The sequence below is a fragment of the Rosa rugosa genome, chromosome 5, assembly GCF_958449725.1.
Source record: "Rosa rugosa chromosome 5, drRosRugo1.1, whole genome shotgun sequence".
Lineage (NCBI taxonomy): Eukaryota > Viridiplantae > Streptophyta > Magnoliopsida > Rosales > Rosaceae > Rosa > Rosa rugosa.
This window is the reverse complement of record NC_084824.1, coordinates 43979076-43992993: the sequence shown is the minus strand read 5'-3', so window position 1 is coordinate 43992993 and position 13918 is coordinate 43979076. Positions and strand designations below refer to the sequence as shown.

Here is a 13918-nt window from a genome sequence, read left to right as displayed (position 1 = left end):
TTTTTCTTTCATTTATTTGGTCATGTTCCATAATACTGAGTCTTTTTTTGACATTTTTTTTATATAAAACCCACAAAAAACAAAAAGAAACAAAAAAAAACAAAAAACAAAATGGTAAAACTCACTGACATGGCAGCTGCAAACGTTTTTTTTTTCCCTTCTCGTTAGAACACATGTTAGATTAGATGATTATATAATTTTTTTTTTTTTTGAAAATTAACTTTCTCTTTGATATATGTATATAAGTAAAGCAAACGTTTGGCCATTTTTTGGTTTCAATTCTTTTTTTTTTTTGGGAAAAATTTGAAGTACATATTTCTTATGTAAATACGTACGTAAGCCCACAAAAGTAATATAAATTGCAAATAAAAAGGATTCACAAAAAGAAAAAAGAAAAAAAAGTTGAGAAACTAAAATTAATTACTTAATTAAATGCATGTGAAATTAAATAGGGGTAAAGAGGGGAAGTTAAAACTTGTCTTTTAATTGTATTAATTATTTGAATTTTTTAGATAGTAGAATACACGTGGCATGCAATGAATGGGGAAGGTAGAAAGGGAAAGGTTGGAGGGGAAGGTTGCTAGCATTCCTCTACAATAATACATCAATATGGTTAATGATCATGATGCTCATGAATTAAATGTTATTGACCTAAAAGTTGGTTTGGGTTCGCCACCAACCAATGAAGATCTTCAGTCCAAAGAAATTGATAGATATTTGAACGCATCTTTTGCGCATGATCATAATAAGACAGTCTTCCCGCCGTTAAGGGGAGGAAAGACTACTGTCATTTGAATAACAGCGTGAATTTGTGTGGAATGTATCCACCAGGTCTAAAGTTTTAACCACCTAAAAAGGGAAGATTATACAAGCCCTATAATGTTCTACATGAGATTGTAAGTAAAAAGATCCACATTTTACATAATTCATCTACGAGAGATGATTGTCCTGGAAATGACAATGTATGCCCCAAAAGTGGTATGGGTACTCAATATCAATAAGCTTATTACAGCTAATGCATGTATATAAGAATGTGTGAGATCTATGATTAATGATCATCGATGATAATTTACATTTAGTAGCTACCAAAAATCATTAAGGGCTGTATTGATGCTATACCACGTTTCATTATGAATGTAGACAAAGTATATTATTGGCCAAATTGGAAAGATGCAATTCCAATGAAATTGAATATTTGAAACGTGATGGAATTCTTGGACCTTTAACCCTACATGCATGGTACAAAAGGGTATTTGTCAAAAGTGAAGATAAATCACTATGACACAATGTCTATTTATAGAGACATGAGATTATGAATATCTTCCCTTATACGAATGACAATTTTCTATAAGTGCAGTGTTACATATAGTTATTATACTGATGAGAGATTTATGGCACGTTGTCATCGTATATTATGAAGATCTTAAAAACACATTGCTAAAAGCAAAATCTCAAAAGTAAAGTGTAATAATAAACGTATTTCTTATCAAATCCTTGAGGGATTCAAATACAGAAGGATTCAAATCCAAGTCCATGAATGGTTGAAAGAGCCTGAAGCTCACTCATGGAATCAACGAGTCTAAAGCTAGTTCATATGTACTCATTCCGTTATAGTTAACGCGACCTAAATTGCCTTAATGAGTAATATGACAAGACAACAAAATCGAATTCGAATTATGATTATAATGTTGCAACATATTCTAACTTTCCCAAAATTATGAATTATTTAGAGCTCTTGAAGAGCTTAGATGAGACGTATCAATACACAAAGATATTGATGTGTATGGCTAGGTATGCAATGATGATTTTTCAATGTTTTAAACTATACAAAGTTAAATGTGTCAATTTCTTTATATTGTTTAGCTATTACTTTGTGTATGAATTTGATCATATGAGATTGTTTCTAACCTTATCATATGAGGTAAGGCTTATCGAAAATCATCTAGCTTTTTTGGTATTGCTTAAACTTTGCAGGTATGAAAATTTGTGATGAGCTCTTATATGCAAAGCACACATGGTCTCACTTCAGTGATAGACACATCAAACTACTATACATGGTACATGTAGCTTATCGCATACATAAATGAGGCTTGCAACAATCAGAGGGAGCATCTAGAAGCATGCTACCTAGGACATATGCACGTTGTGCTCTTTTGTCCTCCAACCCAAACCCCTAAAATTTAGGGTAAGGCCGGTCCTAACCCGGCCCATGATGACCCCTAGCAAGTTCCATTGTAATATTGTCAGCTTTATTATGAATGAAGTGTTGTTTCTTCTAAAAAAAAATTTATTTAATAATTTTGGAAATTCTTCTATGCATGGACAGTGCAAGCAAGGATTGAAATTTCTCCGAAACTGTTGAAATTTCTGTAATTTTGAAGGACCAAAAAGAAATTCATATGCTATATTATTTCCGTCAAGAGTTTCCCGAAATTTACCGAAATTTTCCATTCATTTCCGCAAAATTTTTAATTTCTGAAATATCTACACAAAGTCACACAAAATATATATTTAAAATTCACACCAATATTTTGTCCGAAATTTCTCCCAAATTTCTGTGAAATTTTGTATGTCACCGACAATGAGTTTTTTACTTTACACTATCATAGAGAAAATATGAAATTTTGATTTTATTTGCAATGAAGTTGAATACAACAAAAAGTACAAGTTTAGCCAAAAAAAAAAAGTACTAGTTAAGTACTCGTCCATATTAAATATGACATTCACATTATCAATTTACAGCCATAGTTAGTAAAAAATAGGATGTGTATAGTATGCGAAAAATACGTACATGTATTATTCGGACATTTTATCAAATAGTTTATAGTTCGTTATAAAGTTTGGCAAAATGTTTTTAATTAATTAATTAAATAGTTAGTTTTTAAATTAAAAATATTAATTTATATTCATTTTTGTTCAATAATATGTGTAAGATATGAAAAAAAAAACGTAAAAATCGTGTATAGTATGTATATAATATTTTTGCCTTGAAAAATACGGAAAATTTAATGAGTCACTTTCAAAAATACGAAGCACGGAAGTATTTTCACTTTCAAAAATACGAAGTACGGAAGTATTTTTGAAAGCCGTAAGTACTTGTTTTATTCACATATAATACGAAAAATTACTAACTATGTTTACAACACATTTATAATTACATATAGATAAAAATATTAGTTTAACAACCACTACAGTACTAGTTAATTACTTGTCCAAATACAATTTTAGAGAGGTTACATTGTAAATAGGTTTATTATAAGTTGGTTTAATCTATGTAAAAATTTCATTTAATAAATGCAATTAATGTGACTTCTTTATTTTTAACCAAAACTTTCACCGAAATCGAAACTTTGTCCAAAATTTCTTTAAATTTGAAGTACAGAAACTGAAATTTGATCCTTGAGTGCAAGAGATCCCAACACCTATTAAATGATTTCAACCCTTGGTATTCATAGTTAACATTTTTTTAATAACAAAAAAATCAACTTAATGTTATCCAACTATCCATACATGTTGGTGTAAATGCACGTCAGTGGTCTGAATCATTCCCATAATAACTAATCACATAATTCAAAGATTTTCATGGATAAGTGGCACAAGCTACAACGGGAGCTACTTATTAGTAGTTTGTGGTTTGGAATGTACAAGGAGAAGTAATAAAGGTTCGTAATATTCGGTGAACTTGAATTGGGCCACTTGCTTAGGGGAGTGAGACCCACCAATTCAAGTTTGCGAAAATAAGGACGAACGCTATAGCAACTCAAAGGCCGAACGCAAAATCAACCTATCACTAATCAGGCTGAGTGATCTAGCACACTGGTCTAAGGGACTAATCTAGCATATTGATATGGATTTAGAATGCAGAGTTTCGGGCCATTAGAAAGGGTCAAGAAAATTGGCCTTATTCTTTTACGTGCTTAATGCCCTTTCGGTTCAATGTCTAGTTCTAGGCCCTTCAGCAACTGGGCTGATCCAATTCGACCTCTTCTCCAAACATACCTCAACTTATTTATCTTTGGTTCTTCGGCTTATTTGACAGAAAGACATTTCTGGCAAGACAATAATGGTACTCATTATATATTTGAATCCAAACTTATTACCAACCAAGAGCAGCTTAACACCATTTTGAGCAATGTTCTAATGGTTAATTCTAATTTCTAGGGATCTTTGCATCAAGAACACGAATCCACACACTACCATAATGGTCTCTTCCATTCAAGGCCATATCATAAATTCCCAGTCTGTTTTCTACGGGCATGCAACTTAATATTGGTAGACATACACTGAATCTGTAACTGTAGTGTCCCCTCATTTGGGAGCAACCTCAATTAAATGTTTCACAACTGATCAAGGAGGAAGCGATGACTTTAATGAAGAACACTGAAAGAAAGAAGTGATATATAGAAGTTCGAGAAGAGAGGTTATGGCTGAAAGTGACGGACATATCTCCCGGTGTTCCGGCATGACCCAGAAATTTAGACGGTTTGACTGAGGAATACAAACAAGAGCAATAAAAACACACGCACATTTCCACAGACCAATAAATTTTGCATGCGGAAATAATGCTTTTATACTAAAACATTCTTGACCATTTGTAGCTTCTAATAGTATGAAATTTTAAGTCTGGGGTCTCTTCAAAGATTGATGTTGCTCTAACATTTAGGGCATAGTCACAAATCACTAACTAAAAATAAGAAAAAGAGCTTTGGAATGTTTCGACCTAGCAACTCTCTGCTAGGGTTGGGAGAGCGCCGCCGTCGGGTTTGGCCTCTCTGTACCTTTCTTCATCTTGTATGGAGTACACCTACGGCGTCTCCTCTGGGGGTTCCTAAATCAAGATTGGCTTGCACCGTCTCTTCTCCGTCGCCGACTCCTTCTGCGCCATGGTGGCTGGTAGGCACAGTGACATGTGTACTATCGGAGTTTCAGCCTCTTGATGTTAGTGGTGGCTTAAGGAGACCACGGCGGGCGAGGCTCAAAGGTCGAGGAACGTTACCGGCAGCGCAGGGTGTTCTGATTCGATCATGGCGGAGGGGATTGGAGTTTTCGTTCGGGTCGGGTCAGATTCTATTTGAGCCTCCTATCTACGACTGGCTGCAACTCAGACATGGCTATCTCCTGGCTCTTCGGCGTCTGCTGTTTGTCGGGCGGCAAAGATGCAGAGGGGTGGTCGTTGCTCTGCTGTTTGGGTGGTCCTATTTCCAAGGTGTTGGTGTTGGTTTGCTTAGATCGACTGGTTCACACTTGTCATCTGGCGGTGTTGGAGTCGGGAGTTGTCTGGATCATTGGGGCAAGTCGACCGGAGGCTTGGTGGCAGGTGGGTGCGGCGATGGCGGCAAGACCAGAGTCCCTATTGCATTGACTACAATGGCAAACCCTAATTGGGTTTGGGCTTGGCTCTACTTTTCTGACTTGGGCTTGGGCCCTCATGGGTTGCCTAAGGCTGCAGAGTGTGGGTTTCTTCTATTCTGGATTCGAATTTGGGATCCCGGTGGATTTCTTATAAAAATTTGGGATCCAGGACGACAACCTCGACTTGTCAATTAATTTTGTTAGATCGCAAATATCATAATCTCTGAGGGTTTTTTATCTTGCTTCGGAGATTACTGATTTTTGTTTGGAATTAATGTGCGTGAACTGTCTAAAAGGTGGGTGTACTGGGGGTATAGTGGGTTCCTGTTCTTGTTTTAGAATAGGAGTCTCAGGGTACTCTGAGAAACGATTCTTTCTGTCGACCCCTTAGGGGTGTTTCGTTTTTGTACTGCTTGCTGAATCTATATAATGGGCTGACCTCCTTTCGTCAAAAAAAAAAACATTTAGGGCATGAAATCCAAGTGTTTGATCCATTTTAACCACAAAATAATGCTTTATACTAAAATAATCTTGACCATTTGTAGCTTCTAATAACATCAAATCTTCAAAGATTGATATTGCTGTAACATTTAAGGCATGAAATCCAAGTGTTTGACCCAGTTTAACCACAAACGCCCTATTTTACATTTTTACCAAATTTAAGTCAAATAAAAAAATTTAGTCTCACCTTTCAAAAAAAAAAAAAAACAAAAAAATTTAGTCTCTATGGCTTCATTTGCTAGAAAATCAGAATCTATTCCGGAATTCTATTCCCCTTTTATTTGATATCCGTCCATTTCTTCTTGTTTGCATTCCTCCTAGATACTGTGAATACAATAAGGTGCTAATATGGTGGAGTAAGCTATTACAGATTAAAATCTCAACTCTGGACACAAAGAATTTTCTGTCATCTAATCTTTTGTAAAAACGGTTCCTCAAATGTCACATTTTTTTCTCTTCAAATTCAAGCCTAATTAATTTGAGTATCTAATGATATTAGACTTTTTTTCCCTTTGCTTTAATGTTTTTTTTTTTTCTTCTGTGCTTTGTAGATTTTTTTTTTTTTTTTTTTTTTTGAAAATATTCTGTTGTCGAATTGTTTAATCCCCAAAAACACAGACTTCTCTATAAGAGAAGACAAACAAAACTTTTACTCTTCCTCTCCACCTCTCTCTTCTTTCTCATCATCAAAATACTGAAGAACTAAACCATGATCAGCGGAAAGGACATTTACGAGGTCCTTGCGAGCCTTGTGCCGCTTTACGTAGCCATGATCTTGGCCTATGGCTCGGTCCGGTGGTGGAAGATCTTCACCCCGGACCAGTGCTCCGGCATCAACAGATTCGTGGCGGTTTTTGCCGTTCCTTTGCTTTCCTTTCACTTAATTTCTTCCAATGATCCGTACGCCATGAACTACCGGTTCATAGCGGCGGACTCATTGCAGAAAGTGGTGATTCTGGTGGCTCTATTCCTCTGGCAGATCTTCTCCAAGCGCGGCAACCTCGAGTGGATGATCTCGCTCTTCTCCCTCTCGACTCTCCCCAACACTCTCGTCATGGGCATTCCTCTGTTGAAGGCCATGTACGGCGACTTTGCGGCCACTCTCATGGTTCAAATCGTGGTGCTGCAGAGCGTCATCTGGTATACTCTCATGCTCTTCATGTTCGAGTACAGAGGAGCCAAACTCTTGATCTCAGAGCAGTTCCCGGAAACCGCCGGGTCCATCACCTCGTTTCGGGTGGACTCCGACGTCATTTCGCTTAGCGGACGCGAGCCTTTGGAGACGGATGCCGAGATTGGAGAGGATGGGAAGTTACACGTGGTGGTGAGAAGATCGGCGGCGTCGTCGATGGTGTCGTCAATCAAGTCGCACGGGTTCAACTCCTTGAATTCAGGCATGACTCCTCGAGCTTCGAACCTGACCGGCGTTGAGATTTATTCCGTTCAGTCGTCTCGTGAACAGACGCCGAGGGCATCCAGCTTCAACCAGACTGACTTCTACACCATGTTCAATTCCAGAGAGGCGCGGAGCCCTAAACACGGTTACACCAACAGCTTCAAGGGCGGGTTTGGCGATGTTTGCTCGCTCCAGTCATCGAAAGGCGTAGCTCCGAGGACTTCAAATTTTCATGAGGATATGAAGAGAGGGGCAAGGAGCATGAGCGGTGAGCTGTTCAATGCCGGGACGGTGTCTTCGTACCCGGCTCCAAATCCCATGTTTTCGAGGTCTACCAGTGGCGGACCGGAGAAGAAGGAAAGAGGCGGCGCCGGTGCCGGTGCCGTTGTCGGTGGTGGTAGTGGTGGTGCAGTGTCTAATAAGGAGCTTCATATGTTTGTTTGGAGCTCGAGTGCTTCGTCGGTTTCCGAAGGGAGTCAGAAACATGCAGTTAACCGAGCTGCCTCTACTGATTTTGGGGGCATTGATTCTTCTAGGGCTGCTCAACATGATCATCCAATTGCTGGTTCAAGAGGTGAGCAAATAATATCCGTGTGATCTCACCTCCAAACCATACTTGTTATATGGTAAATTGCTAGCAAATTCTAACACCAACAATTTCAAGTTTAAACCGACACTCAAATCAACCAGACAACTGATTTCCTTTTTACATGACAAAAGAAAACAAATAATCAATTTTCTCGGGATCTATCTATTTGTTGTGTTTTTTTTTTTTTCAAACATATTGCATTAATAATTCCAAGATCCCGAATCGATCAAATTCGTTCACTAAATAACTGCGTCACTATACTTAGTGCATATGTTTAATGATCAATATATATCCAAAATCATTACTAATATTATAACTAATGTGTCCTGAAATGTGCAGGGATGCATGAATTGATTCAGAATATGAGTTCTGGAAGGAAAATGAGTGGAGATGTCGAGCTCGAAATAGAAGAAGGAACAAAGTTTCCAGCAAGTGCAACCTCATATAGTAGTCGCCATAAGAAGATGGACATGGAAGACGGAGGTGTGACAAAGAAGCAACAGATGCCTCCTGCAAGTGTCATGACTAGGCTTATACTGATCATGGTGTGGAGAAAGCTCATTAGAAATCCCAACAGCTACGCCAGTCTCCTTGGTCTCGCATGGTCTCTCGTATCATACAAGTACACCTCTCTTCCTTTTCTTTATTTTTCCAAATTACGCCTTTCACACAAGTCGGTCAAAAGAAGTATTCCTACTTGCATGAAAGGCATATTAATAATTTATACGAATAGTTGAATAAGAATATCTTGAACCCTCAGCGTTACCTCAATCACATCAACATTTTTAATTGCCAGGTGGCACATCAAAATGCCCAAAATTGTAAGTGGATCCATATCAATATTATCTGATACTGGCTTGGGGATGGCTATGTTCAGTCTAGGTATGCATCTTCTATTGACTGATTGACCACCTAAATATGGTAAATTATACAATGCAAATCTTGTATCCATCCAAAATAACCCTTTTTTTTTTTTTTCCTGGTTTCAGGTTTATTCATGGCTTTGCAACCAAAGATCATATCTTGTGGAAAAGCAGTAGCAACATTCGGAATGGCTGTTAGGTTCTTGATAGGCCCAGCAGTGATTGCTGCATGCTCCGTAGCTGTTGGTCTTCGTGGAGTTCTTTTGCGTGTTGCAATACTTCAGGTTAACCAACTCAATCTTCAAACTATCCCACTCGGGAAATCTTAATTAGTTAATTGACAATTTAAGATAATACCATATAAGTTTACTATGTTTTCCTCATTTTTTTTTTCTGAATTAAAAGCTTACCACAAATAGAATATTTATCCCTTTTTCGCAGGCTGCTCTTCCTCAAGGGATTGTTCCTTTTGTATTTGCCAAAGAATACAATGTTCACGCAGACATACTTAGCACTGCGTAAGTATTTACATTTCTGAAGAAAAACCCATAAAATGATTCATGAATGATGGTAAATAGTAATGAAAAAACTCTAACTTGTATTACGGTATTGCAATTATTGCAGGGTCATTTTTGGAATGTTGCTTGCCTTGCCTGTAACAATAGTCTACTATATACTTATCGGACTCTAGTTTCTGGCAAAATTGAAGGCAGAAGAAAGCTAGTAACTGTATATCCAAGTCAGACTTAGGAGGATGAGTGAATGATGAAATGTCTTGAACAGAAAATTGTAGGAAAGTATTATGTATCATAATAGTAATAATCAATGCTAAAAAACACGCCTCAGCCGCGCCTTAAGGTGTGGAAGGCGGGATTTTGCCGTCAAAACGCTGTGTTTTCATGACTAGGGGCAAAGGCGTCAAGAACATACAGTTTTTTATTTTTTTTATTTTCCAAAAAGCCTAAAACCATGACGTAGGTGTACGCGTCGACTGGTGCTGCTGCAAATCAGAGGCTGAGAACTTCTTTCTCTGAGGGGTTGAAAGTAAAATAGATGAAAGATAAATTCCAAATGATGAGGGTTTGAAGAGTAAAACAGATGAAAACCCCTCACTTTGCTGGCTGTTTTCCAAAGTTCATCTTTGGCATCGGAAACTTCTTTCTGTACTTCGTCTGAGCTTTGCATGAATATGTGTTAATTTAGGAGTTAAAGATAGACATTATATGGAAGATTTCCAAATGATGAGGTTAAGTCGTAGATGAATAAATTAGGAGTTATGAACAACTAAAAAAAAAGGATAGGCTTAAGTCCTAGATGAATAACTATTATTATTAACCCTATATAATTAATTTTTTCTATATATATTTTTTTCTAGGGCTAAATACAAATTACTACCTTGTGGTTTAGGTCCAAAATCAATTCAGTCCCTGAACTTCTAATTTCATCAAAAACACCCCTGCACTTTCAATTTTGATCTAATAGGTCCAATTTGTTAGTTTTCCGACAATTGAGTTATTTAACTTGTTAATGTGGATCATATATGGCCTATGTTTTATGATGTGGTGTCGAGGTGGTCTGCCTTGTCAATTTAGGAGTGAGTCCTACTATTAAAAATAAATAGTTTTTCAACAAATAATCCAACTATTTGAAAGAATATTAACGAATTGGACCTATTAGATCAAAATTGAAAGTGCAGGGGTGTTTTTGATGAAATTAGAAGTCCAGGGACTGAATTGATTTTGGACCTAAACCACAGGGTACTAACTAGTATTTAGCCCCTTTTTTCTATTTCAAGGGTTACGCCTAACGCTTTGAGGCTTAGATCTGGAGAGGCTCTCCCTAAAACGCCTCGGGGTATGTCTTAGTGTTTCAAAACATTGATTAATTGAATTAGTAGATTACATAGATTTCTTTATGAGATGACATAAGATTACTTACCTTATATCGATTCTTAGATTGTGGTTTTCAATTACTACTGTAAACAGAAATAGAAACCCTAAACGGAAACCCTTTTCTGGGCGTCGGCCTTCATGGCAGCCACTCCTGAAACTCTGAAAGCTTGCTACACGGCTGTTCTCTTTGATGACTCTCCGATCCACTCAATTTTGCAATTGATGACTTGCCATCTCCTTTTAAGGAGGAGGGTTTGATATCTATAAGAATCTCTGAGGAACCTTGTCTCTGGGGACTTAAGAGATATAAAATGAATTTGGTGGGCCGTGTAACAGCCCCTATCAAGACATATGATCGATCTTGTTCAACAGCTGACAACTTTTTTGTCCAAAAATGAAAAAAAAAATGTTGGAAATTAACTCATTACCGTCATAAATAAAAAGGACTTTGGTTCTAGCAAACCGCGTGCGAACATTACTATATATTTTTATGTCTGTGATGACATGTTTAGTTCTATCAACGTAAAAGTGTAGGGAGAGGATCCTCTCTGGAGCTTCTTTTTTACCTAAGCTTCCTAAGCTCTGAAGCAGATGATGCCATGTGACTCTCTCAAATTTGATAGTCTGCAATTTGCTAACGTTAGTGACCGAGGGGTCTAGTTAACTTTAGAGAAAGAGAGACAGAGTAAGTGAAACACAAGAAGTATAGTAGTTCGCCTCCCGCTAAGGCGGGAGACTCCCTTTCTAGTCTAGAAAGCTTGTTGTGAAGGCATATTGGTGAGAAAGAGAAAGTGACTTCCTGGTGAGCTCTTGGCTGCTTCCGACTACCACGGGGTAGCTTGGATATCAGGGTACGAGATGCATATCGCGGTTGGGTCTCACAATGGCTTGTGGGCCCCCCTAAGAGGGTGTTACATATGCTTGGTGACATAGTTATTTATCCATACTAGTGGAGGTATCTACTCAATTCATCTTTCTATTTCCCTTCTTCTTGTTTTCCTTTGCTGTTCTTCTTTCCTTCCCTTTCTCTCTCCTGTTTTTCTTTTCCTTCCCTTTCTCTTGATACACCGGAAAAACGTTTGGTTTGTATTTCTTTCAATTGATCTCCAGTAGCATGTACCTACTCTGGAACTTTATTGCCTACTCTGGTACTGGTCAATAGCACACTGCTCCTCGATTTTGATTAAATGGAACTGTGAGATTGCACCAAGTTCGAATGATACTCCAGTGTTGATGTACATCTCTCTCTCTCCTGTTCTATATATGACTGATATGAGAAAAAATAGGAACTGGGTATGTGAAAGAAGTGGAAAAGCATGTGATTATGCTCTTCTTTTTTAGGAGATCTGGGTTTGTGGTTGGATAGTATGTAAATTGAATCTGAGCATTATCATATCTAGATTTTCATAACTTAAATTGAATCAATTGACAAATTAGCATAATCAATTGCCATCGTCTTTTCTCTAAAAGCACATCTAAGTTCCATCTGGTCATATGTAAATGCTTATTTTTCAGATTAGATATTAACCCCATCTTCTTTTCTCTATCCTCTCCCGTCTTCGTACCCATCCTGACCTCTCTTTCATTGTTTTTTCCTTTTGTTTTGGATTTTCGCTTAAATGCTCAAATTATTATTGAAGTGTATCCATGGAAACTAAACAACTTGTCCATGACAATCCATTCTTTGAATGAAAATGCAAGAGTATAGAATGGGGGAGAGAGGCTGAGAGGTAAGAGAAGATGGAAAGAGGAGAGAGATTTCAAAAGATCAGATGAGAAGAGACGGTCAACGACATGTTGAGGTTCTCAACTCGAGAGAAAAGAGTCAAAAAAAAAAGGGATAAAGATTAGGAAAGAAAAAAAAATTTAAGTATTTACGTAATAACCACGTGTCACCATCTCCTTTAGGGTTTAGGTAGGTTAGGAGAGAGTTTAGCTCAGGAGAGGATCCTCTCCCAAAAGTGTAAGATCCGAAGAATCGTTGATGCATCATACCAATTGACCATACCCATGTAATTGGACACTACCTATGTTTTCTACCTGTAGATACACAAAAACTGTTCATACAATAAAATATCCCTTTAGTCAAACTATTCACTTAGAGCATCTCCAATAGTATAGTCAAAATACTTGTGTCAAATTTGAATTTGAAGGGTGATGTGGCAGTTGTCATTTTTGACAAATTTATACTCTAATGGATGTGTTAAATTCAGATATTATTTTATTATTTTTTTCAGAATTTTTATATTAAAAAATCACTTTTCCTCTTTCTTCTTATCTCTCCTCTTTCGTGGTTAAAATCATGCTCACTCTTCTTCTCCTTCTTCTTCTCTGTTTTTCTTGTTGTACGTTCTTCTCCAGTTGCAGGAGATGACTTTTCAATCCCAAAGGACCCAAACAAATCTTGTTTTGACAACAGCCATCAGATTCCACCCCTGGCTGGGTATCACTACTACAAAAAGTTAATCACACAACACTAATCACACAACGGAACAGAAATCATCCGTTGTGTGTTTAAGTAAGCTTTATTGCACAACGGTACTTGTTATATTCTGTTGTGTGAATGCCAACAAAGTGATAACTTTTTTATCAGAACTACATTGCACAACGGAATTAAGTAATGTCTGTTGTCTGAGTCTTAAAAAATTTAGCGGCAGATTTCCCTCAACTTTGGAGTCTTGGTTGCCTCTTGAAATCTGAAATTTGTGCTACTTGATACAACGGTGCTTTATATTTACGTTGTGTGATTGAAAACTGGATGCCAAATTTTGAGGAAGCTTGATTGAATGTCTTCCACAAGGTAAACCTAGTGCAAGCTGTAGAAATTAGACAACAGAAGTTATACTTTTCTGTTGTGTGAAAGTGGGAACATATAGGCGGCAACATTTTGAGCCAAATTGCTGTATGCGGCAGATTTCCCTCCATGTTTTGACATTTTGATTTTATGTAGTGCACTCTTACAACAGTTTGTTAGGTTTTTGTTGTGTGAGCAACTTTAGAATTTGTTGAATTTTAATTGTGCCTCCCACCCAGCCCAAGCCACATCGTGTCGAAAGAAAAATGAAACAAATTCTCTCGTGCTCTCTCAGTCCTGTCTCTCCCCCCCCCCCACGACTCTCTCAATCGTGAAACCCCTCTCCCCTCCCCCTCCACGAAACCCCTCTCTCTTAGTCTCTCGATCTCCTTGCTTCTATTCTTTATCCCCTAAAATCCAAATCCTCTTCAGCAATGGAAGAGATAGAGTGCCCTAGATCTACTTTCTCTCTCCTCCTCGCCTCCAAATCCAAATCCTCTTCTGCAATTGAAGAGATGCAGAAGACTCTTC

The 13918-nt window shown here is 37.6% G+C and overlaps 1 protein-coding gene across 1 annotated transcript; it reads left to right on the top strand.

The window, feature by feature from the left end:
• The first annotated feature begins 6501 nt into the window (after window positions 1-6501).
• LOC133710727 (auxin efflux carrier component 2-like) lies at window positions 6502-9576 on the top strand. The gene is made up of 6 exons (XM_062136866.1): window positions 6502-7823; window positions 8178-8460; window positions 8635-8720; window positions 8828-8985; window positions 9143-9219; window positions 9326-9576. Exons 1-6 carry the CDS (start codon window positions 6563-6565, stop codon window positions 9390-9392), a joined length of 1932 nt encoding a protein of 643 aa, XP_061992850.1. The 5' UTR covers window positions 6502-6562; the 3' UTR covers window positions 9393-9576.
• The last annotated feature ends 4342 nt before the right edge of the window (window positions 9577-13918 follow it).